This window comes from Excalfactoria chinensis, chromosome 2, assembly GCF_039878825.1.
Source record: "Excalfactoria chinensis isolate bCotChi1 chromosome 2, bCotChi1.hap2, whole genome shotgun sequence".
Lineage (NCBI taxonomy): Eukaryota > Metazoa > Chordata > Aves > Galliformes > Phasianidae > Excalfactoria > Excalfactoria chinensis.
The window spans coordinates 2,005,653-2,032,678 of NC_092826.1; the positions used below are offsets into that span (position 1 = coordinate 2,005,653).

General features: G+C 40.3%; 1 protein-coding gene across 1 annotated transcript in view; it reads right to left on the reverse strand.

Moving 5' to 3' along the window:
- ADGRB1 (adhesion G protein-coupled receptor B1) overlaps positions 1–27,026 on the reverse strand; it is a 271,119-nt gene that overhangs the window by 9,048 nt on the left and 235,045 nt on the right. Inside the window, exons 26-32 of the mRNA XM_072327390.1 lie at positions 23,294–23,392; positions 16,257–16,428; positions 15,143–15,238; positions 12,551–12,605; positions 8,178–8,857; positions 7,049–7,084; positions 5,621–5,725 (exon numbers count right to left, since the gene is read on the reverse strand). Of these exons, the coding sequence (XP_072183491.1) occupies positions 5,621–5,725; positions 7,049–7,084; positions 8,178–8,857; positions 12,551–12,605; positions 15,143–15,238; positions 16,257–16,428; positions 23,294–23,392 (1,243 nt within the window). The remainder of the gene's footprint in view (positions 1–5,620; positions 5,726–7,048; positions 7,085–8,177; positions 8,858–12,550; positions 12,606–15,142; positions 15,239–16,256; positions 16,429–23,293; positions 23,393–27,026) is intronic.

A 27,026-nucleotide genomic window follows, 5' to 3' on the forward strand; every position in this document is an offset into this window, starting at 1 on the left:
AAGGGTGCATTATATTTTTTCCCCTTTTGGAGCAAGTGTTGGTCCAGGACCAACAGAGAGTTGGGACTAGATTTCAGAGCTGAGCTGAGAGCTGCATTATAGAATGAGTCCAGAGCCTTTATGTGAAGTCCAGGACAGGGTTACAGCCAAAGCAAAAGCCTTTTTAGCTGCCGAGAGCAGCTAATAGGAAAGAACAGGCTGGGCAGTGAAATTTGCCAAGCATTGTTCAGTGTGGCTTTTGCCGACCTCTGCACAAATAAAGATCTGCTGTTTGAAACAAAAGCAAAGCCAGATGATGTGAAGGAGAGAGGAGTATGTATGTGATTCAAACTTCTGTCATGGAACTGGATCAAAGGACTCCTGCCAAGGAGGAAGGCAGGAGGGGCACTTCCATCATTTTCAAAGCTGGCATTAAGCACAGAAGAAACAAAGCCCTGGCTTACCTTAGAGGCTACAAAGCCTCCGCTTTCATGCCATGCAGTTGTAGAGCATGGGGACCCTGCCTGATGTCCATGCCAAGTGCTGGGATCTCTTTAGCAATTAACTCACAGGGAGAATACGTTTTACCCTGACAATACAGATCTATGCATGAACATCTTTCCCATTTAGTACAAAACAGTTTGAAACTAGCTAACGTCTTCCTTTAATGTGGATGGTTCTCAGCTGAACTAATATAGACTGTGGGAAGCACATGCATGTATGGGAAAGAAGGGAAAAAATTGCCAAGAGACTGTTAGGTGAAGTTGATTTTTAAACTGAGAAACAAACTTGCAGCAAGATTGCCAGCAAGGGGATTTACAGTTTTAACAATAAGGTGACTAAAGCACAATTCAAAGTGATGGGAGCAATTAGGAAGTACCAACCTAACACTTCAACATGCATCTGTTTGGGAGGCAAACTGTACCTTAAAGCTGCTATATAGGGATACCAATGATCCTCATGGCTTAAATGAACTCAAAATGGTTGAGTTTCAATCCTACAGGATGTGCCCATCCCACCATCACTAATGGAGTAAACAGCACTGTTGTTCAGAACTAATTTTAAGACTCATTTCAGTGTTAAAAGTGAAAACTTAGGGGATCCCAGGTGCTGAGAGCACTTATGATTATTTTAATCACTCAGGATGCGTGGCATAGGAGGCTGTTTTGCTATGATGCCAATCTTGCTTTGGTTGCATCCAAACTTTTGGTCCCCTCCATGCTTCCTGGCTACAAATAAGTTGGCTAAAGGATAAATATTCAAGCCTCTCAGATGCTTTAACAGTAATGGCTCATTGATTGTCTGCTCAGGGTCTACACAGTACTCAGCTTGCTCCAGGGTAAACTGGAAGAGCAACAGTATGCAACATCCGTACATAAGATGGCTGCAAGTCAGCTGAGAGGAGGATAAGCAAGTAAATCCAGATGTTTCTGAGTCAAAGTCCCTTATGGGGACAGAGGTAATCTATCCCAAAGTAGAGCTTAACAGGAGTAAAGGAGTATTGTCAGCAACCCTGCCACTTCCATTTGAATTAGGACAAACACATCCTCATCTTCCTAGCCTCATCTAAACTTGAAGACTTCAGGAGAGATGAAACGGAATGTAGCCTATGATAAGGTCATACAAGAGATCTATTAAAGTATCAAACATCCGACTTCTCAACTTGTAGTTATCAGATCTTGCTGTGTGTCACTCTGCTAATATTTTTATATTACCCTTCCCATTCACTGAAAAATTAGTTATAGGCAATAACATCAATATCCTTGATGAGTTAATAATGACACAAATGCATGAGATCAATTTATTCTGCTGCAACAGTATGGTGGTCTAGGCTTCAAAAGGCTGATGGTTGGACTAGGTTATCTTAGTGGTCTTTTACAAGCATAATGATTCTATGATTCTACAAATGTAGGTAGATGAGCAGTCTTGAAAGCTTTGAACAGAGATCCTGCTGGAAAATGTAATTTTAATTATGAATAGCTGAGCTTGCTTCCAATGGAAGCATTTTTAAAGCTGAGATTCACATATAAGAAAGTCCATGCCATATGGAATAGATTTCAAGGACTAAGGTGATAATAATAAAACCTGCAGAAAACCAAGCATGTTGTCCAGAAATATTCTGTGTTAGTGAGGCTCCGAGTTAGTTTAACATTAGCAGCATGTTTTGGTTTGTGGAAAAACAAACTGTTACAAACACTGATGCCACAAAATTTTCTACGAATGCATTAAAGGTGGTCATTCAGTATTCCCATTATTCCCATTCTCCTAATAGACTATCTCCTTCATAAGGACAAAACTTAATGGTTTCAAATCATACCAGGAGAAGTTCAGGTTGGATATTAGAAAGAAAATATTCTCTAAACAAAGTGGTAATGCATTGGAAAAAACTTTCCAGGGAGGTGCTGGAATCACTGCCTTTGAAGGTATTAAAGAAACCTGGATGTGTGGCACTGAGGGACACAGTTAGTGGGTGTGTTGGTGATGGGTCAGTATTTGGAACAGATGATCTTGGTGGTCTTCTCCAACCTTACTGATTCGATGATTATGATTCTAAGGAGAAATTGTGTAGGATGGGATGTTCTGATGGTGTAAGGCTGTTTCTCTTTCAGTTGTACCTGACACTGGGTCTGTTGTCTCCCCATCCTCACCCGGAAGAGCAGAGCCTTCTGCATCCCTTTTTGCCTCCTCCATGTAGAAGAGAGTTTCCACCCTTTTGCTCTGTAAGGCTGCTGGATGAGGGGAAAGCAGAATTCTTCCCCATACCTGCCTCCATGTCTTTAGGAAGAGAAACAAGCCCAGAGACATATGTCAAGGCTGTCTCTAATTGGGCTTCGGTCATTCTCAGCTCAGTAATACCTTTCAGAAATTGACGCTGTAAAGTTGAAAAGCTAAACAGCTCAAATGTGTGGGAGGCTCTAATAATGTTCTCAGGTCTGCAAGTAACTATTTTGGGATGTTGGGTAAAGGGCAGCCTTCTTTATCTTTGAAGTGTACACTGCCATGCCACTTATCCAAAGTTTAAATATGTCATTGTACTTGGAGAGGAAACATTTATGCGTTGGTACAAATCTTCAGATCTCTGCTGAAAATCTGCTAAAAATCATGTTTTACAACTGGTTGAATTTTTAATCCTTCCTTATTACCTTGTTCATGCTCCAGAAGGCAAGGAGTTTCCTGCTGGTGCAGGAATGTCTTATGGAAAGACCTGGGACTCGTCCATGGTGCTTTTCAATACAAAACAAAAGCCAGACTTATGCTAATACTAGATTTATCAATTCCACCAGAAGAAATGCTCCATCATTTTATAACCTAGACTTGCATAAAACAAAAACATTTCTTTTGTTGCTGGTTTAATCCTTAGTATCATCAGTTTGGTTTCCTAGGGCAAGTTGAAGAAGACACACAAGGGTCCCTAGCAGCAAACAGCAGAAGAAGGAGTGAAGAAGAAAGGTATTTACTTTTCCTATGCACTGCATTGACCATTACTAAACCAATACCCACTACCAACTTACAAATACTGACCTTTGCAAACTCCCCCTCCAAGATAACATCCAAGGAATAAGACTCAGTCAATATACAAAGGTCACCTTCCCAGCTTTCCATCAGTTCAAAGCTCTTTGTTGCTGACTCTGGCAACTTAAATTCTAGACAGATTCAAATGCATCTCTGAAATACCCAAAACATCTCAATCTATATAACCCTCCTGCAAACATACCACAGATTAGCTTTTACATGGTATTTAGGTTTTTACAAATGAGGCATAACTAAGTAGAAAAAAAGCACAGATAAAAAAATCAGGGATATACTTTGGGATTTTAGAGCAACATAGGCTTCTTTGATCTGAATCTCTCAGCTAGATTTACTATTTCTATTCTATGACACTGGACAGCCCATAATGACACCTTGCCAAGCACAATAAAAGCAGGATTTGCTGGAAAGACATATCCTGAGCTCAGCACATCTGTGCTGTGAGACCTCGATGTAACCCAAAGGCTCTGCAATTATCTGCTTACACAGAGATTCAGACTAAATCTCTTCCTCAATTATTCTGCACGTTAGTCCTGTGACAGGAATCCCACCAAAATAAGCTCCACCAGTGTCTTCTTGGCCATGCTGAAGGTCTATGTCTCCTGTATCTGATTTTGCTTGCAAATGACCAATAATGTTCTAACAACTCACCTTGTTCCACTCTTTGAGAGAGGGCAGAACCCACATTTCATTTCTTACTGCCAGTCTGACTCCGATCCTTGTTTTTCTCCCTTTTGCTGTAGCAAATATACTCCCCTGCAACCTTTCGACTCCTGCCCAGCAGTCCTAATGTGCTGAGACATCAGGGAGGTGACATCAGACTGTCCTTCCTTATCTTTGTTATCCACATCACTAACTTCTCAGGCTGCAGACATCTGTTCTAGTACCAATCCCTCTGAAAAGCTGCAAAATCTTTCCCTCAGCCTGCATTTTTCAAACAGTGTTCCTGCCCTGAAGACTGCTCCTGTTGAGGAAAACCTTGTATGATGTGATCAGCTGCTCCATTGACAGCTTAAATCCCATCACTAAGGCTTTTCTCAATAGCTGTGCCCACCTCGGACTCTATCTCAGACCCTGCAGGTGGAAAAGAAGATTCCTTCTATCCCTACAGAGCTCTCAGACATATGATTTGATATTTTCAGGTGGCCCTATGCAGAGCCAGGAATTGGACTCAATGAACTTTTGGTCCCTTCCATATCAAGATTCCCTATGATTCTATCTCATTTCTTCCTTCTCCTATTTGTACCTAGATTTGCCCAAGACTGTTCTGGTTTCCAGAGCACAGAGATAAGGCTGACAGGCTGGTAGTTTCCTGGGTCATCCTTTCTACTCTTCTTAAAAATAGGTGTGACAATGCCTTTTTTCCAGTCACTGTGGACTTCACATGACCACCATGACTTATCAAATATAATTGAGAGTGGCTTGGCAACTACATCAAGCAATTCCTTCAGGACTCTGGGGTGCATCTCATGGGGATCCATAGACTTAAGGACATTCAGTTTCCTCAGGCAACTGTAAACCTGATCTTTGCTTACAGTGGGAGGGGCATTGCTCTCCTAGTTCCCACCTTCTGAACTTAAGGGCTGTGTGTAAGGCAGTTGCTAGTGAAGACCGAGGCAATAAGTTGTTGAGTACCTCAGCCTTCTTCTTGTCTGTAGTTACCACCCTGCCTGCACTTATAACTTGGAGGAGATACGTTCTCCTGGACTTTCCATTTCCAGCTTATGTACCTACAGAAGCCTTTCTTATCCTTCTTTGAGCCCCTTCCCACGTTCAGTTCCAGTTGGGCCTCAGCCTTTTTTTCTCCATCCCTACAAAGCCTAGCAGCAAAGAATTGGCACAAACATGGGAAACAGACATAGATGAGAAAACAGACTCCGTACATAATGAACAGACATGAGGAAAGATTTTTTTTCATCTGGGATGATAATCACTCTGTAGATAATCTAATGGTACCTTTGTGACTCTCCATGTTCAATGTGGTGCATGTGTTTGTTGTAACATACACAAAACTCCAGGTAAGGCATTCAGCAAGGGTTCCTAAACGTTCCCATGCTCCTGCTGGCACTAGTGTGTCACCAGGAGGTGATGGTTCTAGAGGTGTATGACTAACCTTGCTGTCCGTTGTTGGAGACTCCTTCTCCTTCTCTGCGTGCTGAAGTTTTCTGTTCAGATCTTGGAACATGTCTTGGTGACGTTTTCTTGTGTGCATGATTTTCTGAAGAAAATGCAAGGGCCACAGATCAGCAAAGCGTATCCAGCTGTACAAAACCAACATTTCCCCCTCTCAAAGCGACATACATTATTAAAACCTAGATCTATCTCACTGCAGACTAAATCCAGCTTCCCTAAAGCAGCTCCAAAATTCTCTGAGGACCCCATGCAACAATGTCCTCAATTTCAGGATAAGATGGTGGGAGAAAGTGAAGAAGTTCAGTTTTTGAACTTATGGTTGTCCTGAAATTGCAAATGCCAGCTGTCTATGTTGCAAACTTTGTACACTGCTCTACCTGTTTGACTCAGGAAGCTCTGTTACCTTTCTTAACTGATTACAGACCCTATGCCTTCTCTGTTGGGAGCATGCCTCCTTGGCAAACATTTAAAGCTTATCTTAATGTGTAGGATTTAGTCTCAGTAAGTTCTATCAGCAGTTCCTTCAAGATTTCCTTTTCTTTGTAATTTGGACTGGCTGTATTTTACTTTTACTTTCTACTGACCAGGAGATTATATTTATATAAGGGATTCCCTTTGCGTGTAGGAGCATGGTGAAGATTGCTTGCTTGTGCTGTGCCAAGCAGTCTATAATTAGAGAAAGTAGCTGATACAATTTAGAATCAGCACACAAATTAATCAGCTCACATGCACCTACTGTAACTCAATTTCAGAACCAGTACCCAGTCTTGAGCTCTGAAGTGATTCTGGCATTAAAGACAACTCCTCTTGGGCCATCAGTGTGACTTCATTTTAGAATAAAGCATCAGCTTTTAAGGGAAGGGTCCCTTCCAACTGAAATAATTCAATGATTCCTTGATTCTCCCAGTCAAATTCTGTGATGTTCATTAATAAGTTTGAAAACCCAGGTTTGATCATGGTTTGTAACAGTGTGGACATATTACTTGCCTTTCTGTTATGCAACAGAGCTTTGGCACAAAAGCCTGCATTTTAGGTCACCAAGCAAAGGACGTACTTGTGTTTCCCAAATAGGAGCCCATTGCAGCTACCTGTAGCACTTTTCCACTAGCTTGTTTGCAGAAGAGATGCTACAAGTCTTGTGCGCTCTTACATGGGGTCTTCAATTAAAAGTGTTTATACAAAGGCAATGGCTCCATAAATTAAGCATGAGCCAATATAATTTACCCATTTGTTTTAGCTGCACAGGGTAAGCCTTATTAAGCAGCCAGCACAACTCTTTCTTCCCACCATTCTCCAACCTCTTTGGCAAAGGCTGCATTCCAACAAAGGTGGTAGTGAGAAAATGAAGCTGCATTTCTCTTTCTCTCCCTACCCTTCAAGAAACATACTCAAAAATTGATGTACTCACCTCAAAATCTAGTTCTGCGTACCGTGATTTCCGTCTCTGGGGATTCAAAGGAAAAAGAGGGTGGTGAAGGTTTGTAAGGGACTGATGGGCACAGACTGAACAACACAGTAGGTGAATGAGAGAGGATCCTTCTCTTTTTACATGTTCTTCTACCATTTAAGTGTTTCTCTGGCTCGTCTTGATGGACAGTGCCAGCCAATAAGAAGGATCACTCACAAAAACACTGAAATGCAAGGAAGGCTGAATATGGAATTCTGGCTAATTCAGACCCCTGTCCTATTTATGATCCTGCAGGTGGTTTACAGAATGGAAAGGAAATAAAAAGGCTCAGCCAAGAGATTTAGCAGAGCTTCAAAGATTGAAATTTGGGCAGCAACAGCCAAGATGTCTCTCTGATAACAGGCAAGAAAAGGAGCAGGTGCTGGGAAATGTATAATCTAGGACAGACATCACTGTGAGATGTACAGACTAGGGAGAAGTGCTAATATATGTATTGAGTTATCTCAGGTCAGAAGCAGAGGGCTGCACTTCTACCAAACCTCTGACATCCTTTTGATGCAAAGAAAGTTGTGGGTCATATCTTAAGGATATGCCAGGTTGGATAGGGCCGTGGACAATGTAATCTAGTGCCTGATTTAGTGTTTGGCAACTCTGTCCATGGCAGGGGAGTTGGATCTAGATGATCTTTGAGGTTCCTTCCAACCCAAGTCATTCTGTGATGATTCTATGATATATTTGCAATCAAGAGAAATTCCCTATATTTTTCACAACTGAAGTCAACAAAATGGCAAAAAGAGGACAGATAGATGGAGAAAAGGTAATGCATGTCATGTGCCTTGCCCTAAAATGAACCACTTTAGACAAGCCAAAGTTTTGATTTTAATTTGCTTTGCACTGCAAAAGATGCCCATCACGCAGTGGGCTGTAGCTGCGGAAGTAATGAGGGATTCTTAAAACAGAATTATGAAATGGTATCACCTGCAAGGGTTTCCTCGCAGTAATACAATTCTGGCACTACACAGTGAGCTACATCTGGCCCAACAATCCTCTCTTGAAACATCTGTTGTGGCCATTATCAAGGGCAAGGAACATCATGGGCTAGGAACAGCAATGGAATTTCCATGCTCACCTCCAAGGAGCTCATGGAGAGAGTGGAGACGGTCTCACTCTTGGACACCACACCTGAGTTCCCTGAGTCACCTGTGTCACACAGGCTGTTGGGAATCTGTGACTCGTTGGGGATATTCTGTGGAGGCAGCTGCTGCTGCTGTTGTATCATGGGAGAACCTTGCACCTCACTGCAAGTCATGGTCACAGGTTCCCGTGGAGGACTTTTGACAACAAAACCTGGGTCGGTAGCCATACTGAGGTGGATCAGCCGTGTCTGGGGCATCTGGTCTATATTGATGCTGTATTTGCTCTCATCCTTGGGTGGTTTGGCCCGTAAGGTAGATGTATTGGTAGGCAGAATGACATAGCTGGTGTCCAGTGTTTGTTCTTGTGCCCGGGAGAGTTCTGAGTCCAACTTCTTGAAGATGTCCCCGTCACAGATGTAGATAGACTTGGGTGGTTGATTCTTGTCCTTCTTGAGAGTGAGACTGTGATTACTGAACTCATTCAGGTTGATGGCCCCCAGGTAGTGCGGGGAGCCCTGAAGATGCAACTTGGACACATTGGCTGGAAGACTGTTAAAGTTTGATGACCCCTTCTGATGATTGAGCTTCAATTTCTCTTCATCCTGTAGTGATGGGCGCTTCAGCGTTCCTGTGATGGTTGAGGTCCTGCAGGCTGTGATGTCTTTATTCAGCACTAGAGAGACAGACAAGTATCCTCAGCACTGCATCTTAGCTTTGGTTAATACATCAATACACCTACTGCAGTCACACCATGCTGGCATGTTCCCTGGGACCTCTCAGAATGAGGCTATAGCAGCAAACCAGTTTTATATAATATATATATATATATTTTCCTTTTAGTCCAGGATACTGAATGCAAATCTAAAGCCAGTAAGGAAAAAAAAAAAAAAAAATCCTCATTTTGAGAGATTTTGCATTAAGAATTTCCCAACCAAGTCATAGCCAGAACTCCAAACTACACTGAAATGTATTATCATACAGATAACATTATCTTGAAGAGAAATTATATGCATTACATGTGTGTATGTAAATATATAGTATACAGTAAGCGTCACATACACATAAGATACTAGCCTACACAGAAACAGTACATATTTTAAGATAAGATTGATCTCATGTCAAAAAAGATTTTGATTCAGGAAATAGCTGAAATGCAGCATTATCAACAATTTCAAATGTCTTCTTTTATTTCTTTGTTTGTTTTAATTTGCTCTAATTCTTCAGGCTGATCTTTTCCTAGGAACACCTTCAGGATTAGCTTTGATATTGGACAACACTCCACATTTTGTCGTAAATTTCTGATTCACTCTCCAGAAAGCTTACATTCCAATCATTATGCCATTCCTTTGTGAGATATAATTATTTGGTGTTTCTCAGTGTACCTACAGGACAAAAAGGAGTGCTATGAATACTCCTAAGTAGGAGAGAAAAACCTTTATCTGAGGATGAGGTGAACATGCCACATAGGAGGTACATACAAGACTCACAGACACTCATATCCACACAATGATGTCTTCAGCAAAACATCTTACTCACTTCAAACAGGAATCTATTTCTCAGTTGATTTCAGGCTTCAACAAAGACCTTAAGAAGATTATGACACAAGCTTTCATTTCTCCAGGGGATGGAAAACACTGGCTGTGGGACAGGGGCAAAATGATGTGGCACCTGAAGGATACTTACCCAACGATTTAGCTCAGGAAAGGAGAAATAAATGCATGTTTCCCTTTCTCCCATCACAGAAAAAAAAATTGTTGAGATCTTTTTCTCACTTTATTTACCACTTTTTACCACTGTATTTTTCCAATGGAGCCAACATATTTGGGGTAATCAAAAGAACTCTTATTTTACGGCAGAGGCAGCACATGGCAGAGGAATTCCATGGGACTGAGGGCATACTCATTTTTCTACCAACTGAAACTGGGAGTAGTGGGTGCTGGGTGAGCACAGAGAGTATAGGCAACACAGGGTGATTAAATAAAAACAAGTGGAACACAGGGACTTCTTTTATAAAGCTTTGAAAGCTAAGCACACAGGGCATAATTATGATAGCCATGGTAATCTTAATGTTGCTTGCAGCCACACTAGGATAAATGAAAGCATTATGTCTTCATACCATAAGCTGTAGTAGTATGATTCTGAACTCAGACCTTTAGGCCAGTATCAGTAAAGTTTATTGATCTTGCTCACAGCAGCTGCCTGAAGTAGGTTTGAAGAAGCTTGGTGATCTTGAAACATGGAGCAGTGAGCTTCCAAAACTGAGCTATGGAGAAAATCCTAACAATGAATCCAAGTAACAAGCTTAAGAGTAGAGTCTGGCCTATCTGCAATCAGTCAGTTTGAGAGTTGACGATTCCAGGGCAAGCTACAGACAGGAACCAATGGGCTTGTTTATATGTTGTATTATTCAAAAAGCAGATTGCATAAAAATTCCATTGATGCACCACATAGAGAGGTCTCATTCTTTATCAGAGGATGATTATCTCTTCAGGAAGACATCAACGAACAGTCGAACTGTATGGCTGTAAGGGAGGGAGCAAAGGAGGGGAGACCTAGGTTGTTAGAGAGCTGTTCATCAAGGGTCTTCTGCCTTTTGTCTGGGAAGCTCAATGTGGAAGCTAGAAACTCTTCAAGAAAGGCTCCTGTATTGTAGGAGTATGGAGCCTGCCCTGGTTTTCAGCATTCCAATCATATCTGGTCTCATGAGCATGCCTTTTGCACATGGCATTTTGGAACCAAAGTCTTCAGTGTCAGAAAGGGAGGAAGATAAATGAGATGAGAGAGTCAGCTAGAAATACAATTAGGGAGTATGAGACAGAGAAATAGAGAAAAAAAATGGAGCGACCCTGAAAAAAAAAAGATAAATGGACAGAAAGAGACCATGAAATAAGATATCACTGTGATAAGTGAGATAAATACACTGTGGCTATGATAGACACATGAAAAGGGAGTGAGGCTGAGAGAAAGAAAGAAGAAGATAAATAAGATATAGATAGATAAATGATAGTGACAGTGATAGACAATACACAGAAACACAACGACAAGGATAAATGCTGACAGAGATAGAAATACATAAATAACAGGTACCGCAAGACAGACAGCTGAGGACAGAGATAAATAAGTGATTGCAAGATAAATATGGAGAGATGCAAGATAAATACATTAGAAGCAGATAAATAAATGATGGATTAGATAAAGAAAAAGATAAATGAAAGGGATGTATAGCTAGTTATATATAGAGAGAAAAAAAGAATGAGAAGGAAACAGAAAGAAATAGGAAGGAAGGAAGGAAGGAAGGAAGGAAGGAAGGAAGGAAGGAAGGAAGGAAGGAAGGAAGGAAGGAAGGAAGGAAGGAAGGAAGGAAGGAAGGAAGGAAGGAAGGAAGGAAGGAAGGAAGGAAGGAAGGAAGGAAGGAAGGAAGGAAGGAAGAGCAAAAAAGAGTGTAATACAGAGGAATTTAATAAAGTTTCTCATGATGAGAACTGCACACACAGTATGTACTCTCCTTGGCTAGGGGAGATCCTGGTTTGGAAGATGTGAATTATATGCAAATGCCAAGCGAGCTGTTATTTCTCTTGCTTGGGAAATCAGAGAAATCTGGGAAGGTAAATGAAAACCTAAATATCTACCAAAGGGAAAAATAACAATAACAATGCAAAATCTCAGCCAAATGCTCGGGCATGCCAGGAGCAGGATAGGACAAATCCTGCAGAGACAAACAGACAGCAAAGGGGACTTCAGAAGATGCAGACGCCCCTGTGGGCATGGCAGAAAAGCCATTTGTTGGAGAAAGGCAAAGTCTGCCCATGCAAGTCTTCAGAATCAAAAAGAATGTGTCTGGTTGAACACACGGGAGAAAAGTGCAGGCAAAGGAAGAGAGACCTGACCCAACTCCATACTTACAGGCAGCTTATAACTGTAACAGAGGTGTGCATGGGGCCAGGGGGAATGTTGGGAAGGCTCTCCAGGTTCCTGACCTCAAAAACACCTTCTGAGCATAGAGTTGTCTGAGGATGGCCTTGGTCAAGAGTTGCTAAATCAAAGAAGGATCACAGCAGGAAGAGATGGAACCCACATCTTCTTCCTTGATTCTCTTCTCTGCCACTGTGCTACATGGACCATGAGTAAGAAGTAGTACTTCAGAGCTAAGTTTTGATCTTAGCTACATGGTCAAGAGATCTGCGGGGGAATAGGACAGGCAAAGTATAGGGGAAAATTAGGGGAACAGCTTTCTTTCAGCCAAGGTTGAGAGTAAGGGCAGCCCACACATGCACATGCAAGCCACTATGACACACACAAATAAAGTAGAAAGGAAAAAAAAATGGCCTAGTTCAATCCCCAAACCAGGTCACTTGTTGATTCTCACCTGTGATGTGCTCACCTGATCTACAAGCCATATCCACATCCTTCTCAAAATCGGTCTGAAAGACAGAGAACACAGAAGATGTGATCAAAAGGAGGTGGTAAGGAAAAGAAAACCATCTGGAAAATGCAAAAAGTGCTTTAATTCAAGAATCAGACATAATTGGTGCTGGAAGAGTGAAGGAGAGTTTTTTTGCTTAGTCTCTGAAACAAGTCAAAGAGTGTTAATTTTTCCAAATGTGGCTCTCAAAACTTATTCATTGGTTGAGCAGTAACACTGCTTTTCAGTTGGGTTCTTCTCACCCAAAACCTAATTTCTGGGTTGCCAAATTTTGTGCACATTCCTGTCCTGATCTGTGTTGGACACATCTCCTTGCACTTAGTATAAGTGGATTCTCCTCCATCAGCAGAAAAGGTGTGTAGAAAGCCATCCACAAGGTATAAACATTTCAATATTATCAGGCTGGAGTACAATACTTTCAGAAGAGATGGTTCCGGAATTATCTCAGACTTTTTAATGCTTATTTATTTGTGATTTTTTATTTTTATTTTTTGGAACATTAAATGAATTTGATGGGAATAGAAGATAAATAACATCAGACCAATATTAAAATGGACAAAATTAAAATGGGATGACACAGAAAAATGGCATCACATTTTGATGACAATTCCATGGGGCCAGATGGGATTCACATAAGGGTGCTGAGGGAGTTGGTGGAGATGACTGTTAAGCTACTTTCCACCATTTATCAGCAGGAAGGGGATTCTTCCTCTGTACTCAGATCTATGTTCACTATGTTCAGTTTTGGACCTCTCACTATAAGAAAGGCAACAAGGTCCTGGAGCAATAAAGCTGTTGAGATGACAGAAGCACAAGTCTTATGAGGTGCAACTGAGAGAACTGAGATTGTTTACTCTGGAGAAGAGGAGGCTCAGGGAAGATCTTATTGGCCTCTACAACTCCCTGAAAGGAGGTTGTGGTGAGAAAGGAGTCAGTCTCTTCTCCTGGGTAACAATGAGGGAATGGCCTCAAGGTCCATCAGGAAGGTACAGGTTGGATATTAGGAAAAACTTCTTCACTGAAAGAGTGGTCAGGCATTGGAACAGGCTGCCCAGGGAGATGGTTGAGTCGCTATCGTGGAGGTGTTCAAGAAACATGGAGATGAGATACTAAGGAACATGGCAATATTGGGGATAGGTGAATGGTAGGACCTTTCCCACCATAACGATTCTGTGATTCTATGATTCTTTGGTTACAGCACAATTCAGATACTACAAATAACACTGTACCTCTCTAAAATATCAATAGTGAGCCATTATTCATGTCTAAATTTGGGAGTTCTTTGTGCTTAGATATGAGGAACGTGACTGTAAGCTTGCTACTTCTCAACACATCTATCAATAGGACAGAAGTAAAAAAAGCTAAAAACTTGTAGCTGACAGAATTGTGCAAGGTTGTTGATAACAAATGAAAGCAGAGAGTTGTATAAAGGGACAAAAATCTGACACATCAGATTACAGCTCTTGGAATGGTAACAATAGAATAACAAATTCAGTGTCCACGATTTTAAATGATACTGAGTTTGAAGGGCATACAGAAGAGTATAGAGATAATTTCATGTCTTACAGAAGGAGAATAAAATAATTCAGTGTATTAATTTATTGAAGGATACTACTGTCTGTTATTGAAGGAGAAAATGTATGAGGCACACAGGGGACTTTCTAACTACATATTAAAAGGCATAGCAAGAACCAAAGTCTGAAAACCTGAAGACTATGCATTTTAATAGGAAAAAAAAGTATGTATTTTAGTAAATATTTATGATATGTCATAGGATTCTAAATGCCCTGATGTCTTGACCTAAAGGTTGTGCTTTTGAAGTGAGACCTTATATCCAAGCACAAGCTACTTAGTTTAGGATAGGAGAGACTGCCAGAAATCCATGAGGTTGTGATACAGGTTTAATACTAACTGCATGTGTTGTTCACATCCTGAAAGTGACTGTCCAGATGTTGTTACTCCAACATCAGAAATCAAATGTTTCTTGTAGAATCTACATCATAACACCAGAGCAGATGCAAGATGATTCCTCACAGTTTATTACACTACTGTCATATCTAGATTTACACAAAAGAATTGAGGTTTACAGTGCTTAAGCTATATTCCCAGTGAAGCAATGTAAACAAATATGCTTGAAACAGCATCTTTATAATAATGACTACGATCCAAAACACTGTGATTAAATCAATTAAACTGCTGCATCTCAGCTCCAGCTAGAATGAGGCAGTATGATGGAGATGAAAAGATCTGGCAGGCTGTAGAGGTATATTTTCCCTTTGTGTTTTCTGAAAAAAGAACAATCTCACCCAAAAGGATGCAAAACTTCATGTTTAAGTTCTAGCCTTTGAATGTTATGATGAAAAGAAATAGGACTTCCATGAAAGAGTCTATGCTATTTTTGTTCAAGTGGAGTTTTAAAGGAAAACAGAGTGTTTATTGCAAAATGCATGGTGGATAGAGCCCTTTGTTTATCAGTTAAGTGTTAAAAATGCCCATAGGTCTCTTAATAATAGACTAGATAGTAGTTTTTCCTACCATTAGTTGAGCATGTCCATTCTGAAATGACCCCCCAGAGTCTCCATTGCCCTCTTCTTGGCGGTCTACTACTCGGCACTTCACAGCATCCTGAACCTGCAGGAAGGAGCAAATGGATTTGCACAAGTCAGAATCAGACAGAACTACCAAAACAAATCAAATTCTTTTGACAGCAGCAACAACAAATATAGCTTTGGTAGTTCACACTACTTTTATGAAGGATGCTATTACATAAATCATTCTATTTGTGTCTCCAATGTCTGATTATGATCCCATATCAGCTGAAATATATATCTGATCCAAAACTCACTGAAATGAATGAAGAAAAAAAAATGCAAGTGGGTAAAATGCAAGCTCATATTCATAATACAATTGGTTACAGAAGCCTCAGCCAAGTTGGTAGTGTAATTCCACTGATTTCACTGGTCTGACACAAAGAATTAAACCATTTTACTTAATTTAAAGGAGCAGTAAGAAGATAAAATATTGAGGAAAAAAATAAAAATAAAGGCTCCCTGTCTCTGTTATTCGTACAAGATTATTCCTTTCCTTCCCTGATATACTTTTAAAAGTATATATACCATATATACTTCATATATATATATACCATACATACCATTTTAAATATCCACAGGGAGGCCGGAGAAAATTTACTCAGTTGCCTCACTTATTGCTAACATTACTTTCTAGCTCAAATGCCTAGGTGCTATTGCCAACATACAAACATTCTCTTAAACTTGGTGCAAAGTTCTTATCAAAATCAAATAAGAAAACTTGATTTCCTTTAAGATTCTGTATTTGAGAGTGTGTGAACATTCTGGAAACATTAATGTTCAACAAGTCAAGACTGATATCTTAGTTGGATGAAGTGGTAGGTTAAGAATGTCCTCCAAATTGCATTCCACAGTACACTCGGCATAGCAACCACTGATTCATTCTTGCTTGCATTCCGTCTTTTGACTGATAATGTCATGGTCATTTCTTTGGTCACTGCCCACATAAAGGCAAAAGTTCATGGGATTAGAAAAGACACCAGGCTGAAATGGGCATTTTTCAGATATTTTCTGTTGGAAGTATGTTGGTTATATAAAAGAGAATGTGTCATTCTGCTCACCTCCCTCCTAAGGATACAATGGACCATCACAATGACAAAGCCTTCCAATGAGTCAAAGACAGCAAAAAGGATCTGGAAGAGCGCTGACCGTCGATCTGTGATTGCCAGAACTGCAGACATCCAGGTGAGAGCCAGGAGGGGCAGGACCACACAGGAGCTCCAAAGGGATGCCCTGTTAAGGGAGAGGAAAAGAGAATTCAGCCCCACTTCAGACTCATTTGATCCCATGTGGGATGCTAATTCAGCCTCCTGATCCCATGGGGCTTCAGAAGACTTCTCCAGCAAACACATACTTGTGCTAGGTGTCTTCTGAGCCCCAGCCACAGGGAAGCAGGAAGATGCTTTGCACACTCACACTACCAAAACAGGTGACACACGTTTCTATGGGAGGGACTACTAGCCAATGGTGCAGTCATGCATAAAACTTGAGGTGGGGAGGAAGGATGCAGATACCTCACTCCCCTTTTCATGCCCTTCCCACTCTATATCACTAGTACACAATGATGACAGTTCCCAAGGAGAGGAGACAAAATACAGCCATTGTAGGTTGCCAGGGGGGAGGGGAACAGTTGCAGCAGAGGCTGGTTTGTCACGATGGCTGGTCAGTACTCAGGCTACAGACACTTGGACTTCCACAGCACATGGAAGACACCAACAAGTGGGGACGTGTCACAGTTTCAAGTAAATAAAACAGACAAGCATTGAGCTGATGTGAAGAATGGTTGCTGTTACTCCCTTCCTCTATAGCTGATGGTCCCTACAATTGTACATCAATGAGCATCAGGAAATATAACTCAGATTAACTCTGAATTGGAATTTTTTAGTTTTCTTGTGTGATCTCCTTATCTGAATGCATTGAAAAAAAACCCTGCAGTTGCTTCTACCTTTAGCAAAGTTTGGAAATAATAGTTCTTGGGGGGAAATGCTGGGTTAAAATCCTTTCAGATTTTGCAATTGTTAATGCTCAAGACAGAAAACTTTCTGCAAGGTTAGTACTGCCATGTGAACATCCATTTTTTTTATGACTAATGGCTTTACAAATGAGAAAGCAGCTTTGTTTCCATGGATGATTCAGCCATTCAGCTATCTAGCCTAAATAACAGCAAGTTATGGAGATTTTAGGCCACCTATTGTCCTACATACTTGCTTCACTAAAAGAATCAGGAGAATTTCTTTGTGGTCTTATACCAACCAAACAGAAGTCAACCTATGCACCAAGCCAATAACAACTTGAGCTTCAGAATTTCCTGAGTAGAAAACCGCAGCCTATATTCTAACAAACATATACAGGCAACACAATAAATTACGGGACATGTATTGTGACACACAGTTTACAGTAGGTACATGGAACTTGCTTACCATTTTCTGCTATGTGATCAAGATTTTAATGTCTACTTGCTGGTTATCCAGGTATCACTCTCATGAACCTCAGTGAGAGTTTTACCTGAACAAAGCTGAAGTTTGGACACAGGTATGAGCGTCAGGATGTAATGTCATTGCTTCAGTTATAGGGCTTTTCAAGGACTGTTACATCTGTTCTGCTGTAATGACCAGATACTGGAGTGATGAGTTATTTCTGTAATCATAATGATGCTTTGATTGCAAATATTTCTACAGACTGTTCAGGTTCAGATGTGCTCCTTTTAATCAATGTGATTTCCCTACAGGAGCAATTAAATGGCATAGACTGTTTTCTACTAAACTAAGCATTATGAGGCTTCCTTGTAAGATAAGGGCCATGATATGATGTAGATATAATTTTATATAGGATAAACTGAACTTTAATGTCTGGTAGGAACTATAATTTTAATGCATTATTAAGAGAAAGGAACTAACAGACAAAGACAACTCTCAACCAAACAACTGCCAAGCAGATGATTTAATTCCACTTCTCTCCTGACCCACTGAAATGTGTCTCATCATACTGAAGTAACTGAAATCTCTCATTGCTTTCATTTGCAACGGTGCATTAATAAAATTGGCAAAGCAGTAAGTGCAGTAAAAATCAAAGGTGCAGAAAAGCTAAATGAAAAGATGGGGTTTGCTCCATAACAGCTGCTCTAGATACGACTTCAGTGCATCTGCCAACCATAACTGAGAGTGGATTTGATCCCTACGTATATGCCTGAACCAGAGATCTATATTTTCATGGGGTTTCCCATTCTTTAAAAGAACAGCCACATCAGTCTGACAACGATGTGGATCTGGATTTGAGATGCTACCCACAACATGAATGCAATTATTCTTTAACTATGAAGTGAACCTTTCAGAGCTCCTGCTGTTTTTACGCTGGACTCAATGAGTCTTTCCCAGCCCAACATCCTGTGTTCCACATACAGGTGGACTTCATCATTGCTTCCAACATAAGCAACCTTAACACCAGCACTGCTCTCTTCAAGCTTCCAACTCAGATGCTGGCAACAATATTATGACAGATACTCAATTGGTGTAAATCAGATTTTTTTCAACTGAGTCCGTTTCTGTCTTACACCAGCTAAGATTACAGTCTGACTTTCTGCCTTCTTTGTGATTCATCTTGCAGATAACCTTCCTAACAATATCCTTCCCTTACAAATGTTAGCGAAATGTTCCTTGACATTTAATGCATAAACTTTATTCTCAGGCAACAGATGGCAATGGGTCATAGCACTATAACTTACTCTAATTTAACTTTCGGGGCTTGGCTTAGATTTTGAAATATTAAATTAAATTTTAAAAAAATAATTTAAAAAATCATATCAGAATTTAAATTTCTAAAGAAAACTCAGGGAAAGATAACTGGGTTTCTTGTGATTTGTCCTTAATTCCACTTCTGTGAGGTGAATCCATAGCAAAACTCATACTTTCCATAGCAAAACTCATACTTTTGCCACTTTTCGGTCTGCCCCTTTGTAGAAGGCATCCTTAGAAGATACCATAAAAATTTACAGGACCTAAGAAGCATCATGTTATGGTACCACATGCTGTGAAATGAAGTGATGATTTATTATATAACAACACTTCAATTACTTAACAGCTCTTCATTATGAATTATCTATGATCAATTAGCCCAAGATTTTTATTGCCTGAGACAAAGGGCCAGTCCATTTAGCTGGTAGATGAAGAAGACATTTATCCTACTGATTTATCCTGATTTATTGACTGTGCACATGACAGCACTAATTGTGAGTGACAAATATCAAGGGGATATCATTACATTACACTGTGGGAGCATAATGCAGGCTTATTGCCTGATGTCCACCATGTGACAATGTTACTCAGCAGTACTGTTGTAATATCATGTTGATCTACCCCACGCACACCATGCTACTGCTGCACTGCAGAGAAAGTGCATTATTTTGGGATACGGCAATGTCATGGCATAACACAACCAAGTATATTTACAAGGCTATGTAACAACATGGCCATACATTAAAGTTTTCCACAGCTTTATCTAGCACAGTAAAGACTTCAACCTCTTAACCCAGCTCTGACTGTGGCCTCTAGTCTCTATTAAAAACTAGATTTTGTTCTGTTCTTTATCTAACTGGCAGCCTTGGGAGTCTTCACCTTTGCAATAAATAAATAATTAAATATCAGGATATACTGATGGGAGTTAGAGTAGCAATGGAAAGAGCAAAAAAAGGGCTTTTGGAAATAAAGATCTAGATGAAAAATGATCTAGATGATGTAAAAACCTGTGCCCTGACAACAGACAGTTGCAAGGGAGCACAATGTGTTAACCATGATAAGGCCATTACGAAGATGTAAATGATCAATTCTTGTCATTACTCAAGGAGGGACAGGGCAGCCAGTACACCAAGTTTAAGAAACAGAAGAAGGAAAAATAACTTCATAACTCAGAAAGCAAGTCCTGGAGAAGTTTCCAAGAAACTTCTTTTAACTCAAAGTGTGTAGAACTAAGAGGAAATCAGCAGCTAACAAACAGGGTCCCCGTGCTGTTATCATGCATGGGAAGTACAGAAACACAAGACATTATTTCTGTTTTATCCAGAAGATGACTCTTCTGTCAGTTACTGCTATCTTCACAATATGACTAAGAATACAGATCAAATGCCTCTGAATTAAGCAGGTTGGAAATGAAGTAGCTATGGGTACACTCCTTGATTATTCATCCTTAATAAGGAAAATAGTTCTTTGACAGTCCAAGGGCCCATAGGGACTGAGTATTGTCCACAGGTTAAGGATTCAATTTTGAATTCATTTAACTATGCAAACAACACTGTTCCTGATGAACAGTCTCCTCCATAAAACCAGCCATGTACAGAAATATTGATTCACATGGAAGTGATTCACCAGAATCACAATACTGGAAAAAAAAATGTATATATAAATGTCCAAGACTTCCTGAAATGATTCTATGATTCTATTAAATGGCTTTGAGCCAAGAAAAAATGCAAACCCCTTAGATGGGAGATTTGATACAACCTCAGATGGTGTAAGATGGATGATACATGAAAGTCATGAGGGCTCCGTGATTTTGACAGACCCTTACATGGGTTGCCTGAAAGACCAATATTCTGTATCAAGGCCATACACTTGAACCAATCTCTTCCCTATATTCAGACTTTGAGTTTCTATATTTGCAATGCACTGTTTGGCAAGAATTCTATCTTTCCTCCCTTCCTTCTTCCTCCTTCCTTGCTCCCTTCCTCCTTTCTTTCTCCTTTCCTTCCGATAGCAATCCCTGGTATCTTCAAGGGCCTTCCACTTTCAGAGCAAATAGAAAGAAATCATATGATGTCCTTGAAGTGATCCTGTCTGAGATCAACATTTTTCATGAGTAGCGAAGACAAATGAAGGCATTATAAGGTAGTATTTCAGAGGCTGAAGCTACTGTACATGTAACAATTAAAAGGAAGGAAAGATGGGAACAGACATCCACAATTTTCCTGTGAAATCTATGGGAGGTGAGCAGGAAAAGGCTCGGAGAACCTCAGAAGGAATAAGTCAGGAACACCCTTGATCTATTCTCTACCAAGCAGCTATGGCTAATTCAACATCAGAGAAGAGCTAGGAACCCTCACTGCATCTGGTTTATAGTACAAGATTTCAAAATGGAATGGGAAAGCTGGCCCAAGGTTTGAGTTAAGGCCAGTAGGATGGTGGCAGTGACATGAGGTATAGTCAAGCATAGTCGAGGCTTTTCCTTATTAGTAACCTCATTTATAGTAGACTTGGAGAAAGAAAATGGAAACAATTCAGCTTCAGAATGAAGGGGACAAAAATGGTCAGTTGAGGGGTGAGTTTACTAATTAATGTATACCCCCGTTTGCAAGAATAATAACACAGGATGTTTCAGGGTACAAAACACAACAAATACTGGCATTAACCTTCTAAGACATTCTATTTACTGCAAAAAGAAAAGATATATTCTTTTACATGGGTCCTCTAACCTCTATGAAACTACCTAAATCATAAAAACAGGACAAGTAGGAGTTCTGGATTTCATATCTCCTTTTTTTTTTCTAAGTTGACGAATCAATCTATGACTTATGACAGACCAACGTCAGGCAGTAAGAAAGAAGGATTTGAGACTGCTTTGCTTTTTAAATGAATTTACTATGAACTGAAAGCGTCTCCTATCTAACAGTTAACCTAAAAAAGCTAGTTAATAGCAAGGCTTCTGCTGGCTTAGCATTCCTCTGCAGTCACAGGAAACCAAAATGCAGTGACCTGCTAATTCCAGACTCGTGGTATGCATGTCTGGATCAATGCCATCTCAGCATCTCAGCTGGGCACTGTTGCAAAAGGTAAATGAACAAGTTTGGCAGTGACAAATAAATAGGAATTTTTTAGGTTTTGTTTGGGAACCATAAAATAAATCAATAAAGAGGACTTTGTTTAGGTTTTGCTTCTCATAGAAATTGTTATGTCTTAACTAAGGTGATGGCAATTTTTCTAACAACTATTTATCACTTTTCAGAAATATGTATTTTTCCCTAACCTGCTTTGGATGTTTTAGAAACATCTGTTTTCAGGAAAATAATAATAATAAAAACAGAAAGAGAAATCCTCACATTTTGATTTTGGTTTACGTTTCTGCATTTTGAGACTTGGCTCTCAACTGCCTATTTTTGCTAGCTTAATTAAAGGTGGGATTTTTACAAATTGAAAACGTCTGAAACTGCTGCACACATTTTATAGGCATTACTGCAGACATCAAAATCAAAATACAGAATCACCTTGAAAGGATGTAAATAACACAGTTTCAGAAAGGGAAAGAGGAAAGACGAATCTTTCCTCATCGCTCTCCACCCTACCTTAACCTTTGGGAAAAAAGCCAACAATATAAATAGCAACAACTTCTCCAGCAGAACAAACCTCTGACATTTTCATAATGTATTTATTTTATTATTATTTTTTTTTACTAACTTCAGTTGAATCTAGGAAGAGATTTAACAGCATTTGACTTTCATAATGCAGGGCTATGAAACACTTTCAGATTATGAGAGCTAATTCCAAGTGCTTTTAAGGGTATGAAAAGAGAGACAGTCAACAGTTATCAAATCAGAAGTGCAGCCCTGTGAGGTATTAAACTTAAAGAAGAGAAAAATACCAAGCAGCAATAGATGGTTCACCAACTCACTGAAATCAAGTTCAGCACTCTGCAGTATCACTGGAGTAAAAAACTCAAGCATATGCTAAAGGCAAACTAGCCCCATTCTATCTACAAAATTAACAGGAATAAGAATTTTAAGTCCAAACTAAATTGAATCGGGGCACAAAATATTTACTCAGTCCCTTTGTCTTCCATGGGCTGCTCACATGCTTCAATCTAGGCATGTCATAGAGTGCTTTTGAGGATCCAGCCCCTCAGCTTTTGCTTCAAGGACACTGAATAAGCCCTACACTACTCATGGCCCACAGAATGAGGTCAAGGAGAGGTGGGGATATGGGGAAGTGGGCAGGGACATGGGGAGAGAAAACAAACAGGAACTGGTGAGGGAGGGGGGAAATGAATGAGGGAAATAATAATAAAAACAAAAGAAAGTGGAAAGAAAGAAAGAAAAGAAGTTGAAATTAGAGGAACTAACATGGCGTTACTGGTGGCTGTGGCCGAAACTTCAGCAGAAGAAACTACTCCACACTTGGAACATTTGAGCGTCATGCCGTAAAGGGGCACTGCCATCTGACTGCAATTAAAACCAAAAGACTGAAACAAAACAAAACACTTTGCTCATGAACACAAACGTACAAAGGAAAGGGAAAGAGAAGCCAAAAGAAAGAAAGAACAAAGGAAAGAAAGGGAACCAACCAACCATACCCAGTTTGAAAAGAAAAAAAAAAAAAAAGAAAGACAGGCAGGAATAAAATTCTCTCATCTGTACCACTCCATATGCGGGCAATGGGAAAATGTACGATTTGGAGGCATTGTTGGTGCCACTGGAGAGGGTGGAACTGTGTTGGTGAAAAGTTTTGCCAGATTCAGGGTGTCTCTCTCTGGCACCCAAGGAAGAGAAACCAGTACTGCTCTCCCAATCTTCACTTCCTTCTTTTGGTTTGATTTTAAGAAATTGCTCTTTTCCTTCTTGGCGTTTTTGCTCCAAAACAACAACAAAAAAAAAGGTGGCAGGGTTGTACAGTAGAAGGCAAGAAGTAGGGCTGTGGGGACTACTTAGCCTGTTTCTCAAAGCAATGCAAAGGATAACATGTTTCCTCCTGTGGCCCTTGTGTGCAAGTCCTCACCTTGGTGGAGACACCCATAACATAGAATGCTTTGTTCATTTGATTTGAAAGGGACCTTTAAAGGCCATCTAGTCCAAGTCCCCTACAGTGAACAGGGACTCCTACAGCTATAGCAGGGTGCTCAGAGCCCTATCCAGCCTGACTCTGAATATCTCTAGGGACATGACATCCACCATCTCTCTGGGCAACCTGCACCAGTGCCTCGACATCCTTTTTGTAGAAAACTTCTTTCTTTTTGACAGCTGACAACACCAGGAGATAAGGTACTCTTTGGTGGTGGCTTCATCTGTGACTAAGAGCATGCACATACAACAGCTGCATATGTCCTTGAAATTAAGGGTGTTTTGTAAGACCATCAATTTGCTCTTGGAAAAACCCTATGAATTTTAAACTCGGGAAAGTGGACAGACTGACTACTTTTGAAATATTTCTTCTCTTGAATCTTGTTTTGGAGCTGAAAATACATCTTTGGGATGAACCCTGAGACTTGTTCATGTAGGTTGCTCCCTCTTTCTGGAGGAGATCAACCACAAAGACAGGCTGTCGTGGGCTCCTGGTACATAATGTGTTAAGGACTTAGGGAAGGGAATGTCCACAGTTTTTAGATGCTCATATGTATGAACAACCAGCTGTTACTCGGGAGCTCAGAAGCCACATGAGCTTGTGACTGGCCCTTTTTCTTTCCAGAATTTACTACTTTTCACTCACTGCCTGGTTTGCATAGATCCATGCTGCCCACATCAGATCCAGCATAGAAAATGTGCAGGAGCCTGCAAAACATCCCACAGACCTACACACAGTGCCTGATATCAGAGAAGGCATGAGCATCACTGCCAGAGGGCAGCAGGTCTGTCATTCCTTGGTGATGGCAGTGAAGCTGATGATGTTTGGAAGTACCAGACCTTGGGTTTTTACATCTGGGAGAGAGATTAGGAAACTTAGCTGATTGTTTCTTAACATTTATGGCTTTGTGTTCAGTCTCACTGCAAAAAGAACACACCTACGAACACCAACACAGCATTATCAGTGTTCCTAGTGGTCATTGAGCTTAATTTAATGGCTATTCATCGTCTTTGAATTAGTTACAGTGACATAAACCATCACTGCCTTCCAAAATAAGGACTCATAACTAAGATGTCACACAGCAACTTTCAGCCTTGAGACACAGTGAAAATTAGTTCCCGTGTCAATAAATTCCTATCTTCCAGGCAGAATGGTGTAAATCCAGTGAGGACAGTTGCTGAACTAAAGATAAAGTGGGTCTTGAGAGGCATTAAGTGCATGACCCTTAAAAAAAAACATGGTCCATCCCCAGACCTATAAGCCACAAAGAACAGATAAGCAGAGAGACAGAGAGAGGCAGAGATAGTCAGCAAAAAGAAAATAGATTGATTTGAGGAATTTGATGGAAAACTGTACCAGAGAAACATGAATGACACTGAATCACAAAGAACCAGCCAAAAGACCACTATAACACACAACTGTAATTGCTGTTGGGTGCATTTATGCAGAAAGTCATAAGCAGTAAGCACAGATATGGGTATGTTTGTATTCTAATTTGTTCTAGTTTGGGGCTTGAGGTTTTTAATATATTGAAATTCCATGTTGGGTTTATATTGATGCATGTATGTATGATAGGGTAACTAATGGAACAACCACAGTGAAAAATGCATTCGTTTGATTTAGCTTTTTCTTCCTCTTAAATATCCACAAACAACTTATGGACTTATCAGGTGTGTACAATGGAGCCTGGACTTTGCTACTTGATATTGAACAGTGCTTTACACCATGCACAGCCCATGTTTCCAACATGAAACGCTTCCAGATGAAGGGGAATCTAAATCTGTCCCTATTTTAATATAGTCATTATCTTCCCCAATTATTTGTCTTGGCACTATCCATCCAGCTCTGTTACACCCCAGCAGCACACGCAGAGAATGTTTCACACAAGGTATTGGAGCAAACTTTCTCAAGTCAATCAGCAGAAGGAAAAAAGAAGTAAAGCTCCTCTAAGGGACAAGTTGGGAAAACTAAATAAGGCTCCTGTCTCTTTCCAATGGCTACAAAGGAAGCCTGGGGAGATTAAACTCAGCAGGCTAAAATTAGCCTTCGTGAATACACCCTATAGTCTCATTCTTCTTCCCTGACTGCATAAGCACACAAATGCTTCTGGAATAAATGCTGGCTGAATACATTTAAAATTCATTTTAAAGGTCCCTGCATCCAGTATGAAAACTTTCGCTTTTGGTAGCGCTCATGTCAACAAGACTAAAAATGCTGTTGGTGCAGCTGACTGCAGAAGGTCAGCCCTGGGGAAATACTGGAGCACTGCAAGCAGGTATTTGCTGGGAACCTCTCGCAGGGTTTTCTCCCCACCTCTGACACAGAATATGTGCCTGGAAAGGATTTGGGGCATCCATGTGCAATGTGCAAACTCTCCATGTAACCACACCACATCCACCTCACCATTGCCTCGTTTTCTCATATATTTATAAAGATATTCCTGATAAATGCCTTTAGGAAGTTTCATGACATCAAGAATCACAGTGATTTCCTGTTAACTAATAGGGCAAGATTTATTGTGTCTCGGGTATAATTTTGCAGAAGCTGTTAACGCTACTTTACTAATGACAACCAATCTGCGGTATATACGCTGGGCTCCTCATTCAATAGGTCAATTTCCCATCCTTTTTTTGGAGGATTTCCCTTTTTTTTTTTTTTTTTTTCCAACACTGAACCATACTTCTTGCCTCTGCTAATGGAAACACAACGTTTCTTTATACCATCTCCTCAGATCCAAATGTGTCCGAGGCCATGACTCATTCTGATTATCTTCAAATCTACCCTCCAACACGGTTCCCAAGCCCAGGCCAGAAGCAGCTAGCTAAAGGGAGGGAGCATCAGGAATCCCAAAAGCATCCCCGCCATTTCAGCGGGTGCACTTGGAAAGGAGAACAAAATCACTTAGCACAGAGAAGGCTTAAAAGTGCTGCGCACACACACACACGGACATGAAAGGGGGGGAAAAAAGAGAAAAGAAAGAAAAAACAAAGAACATCAGAAAAAGGACTTTTTTTTTTT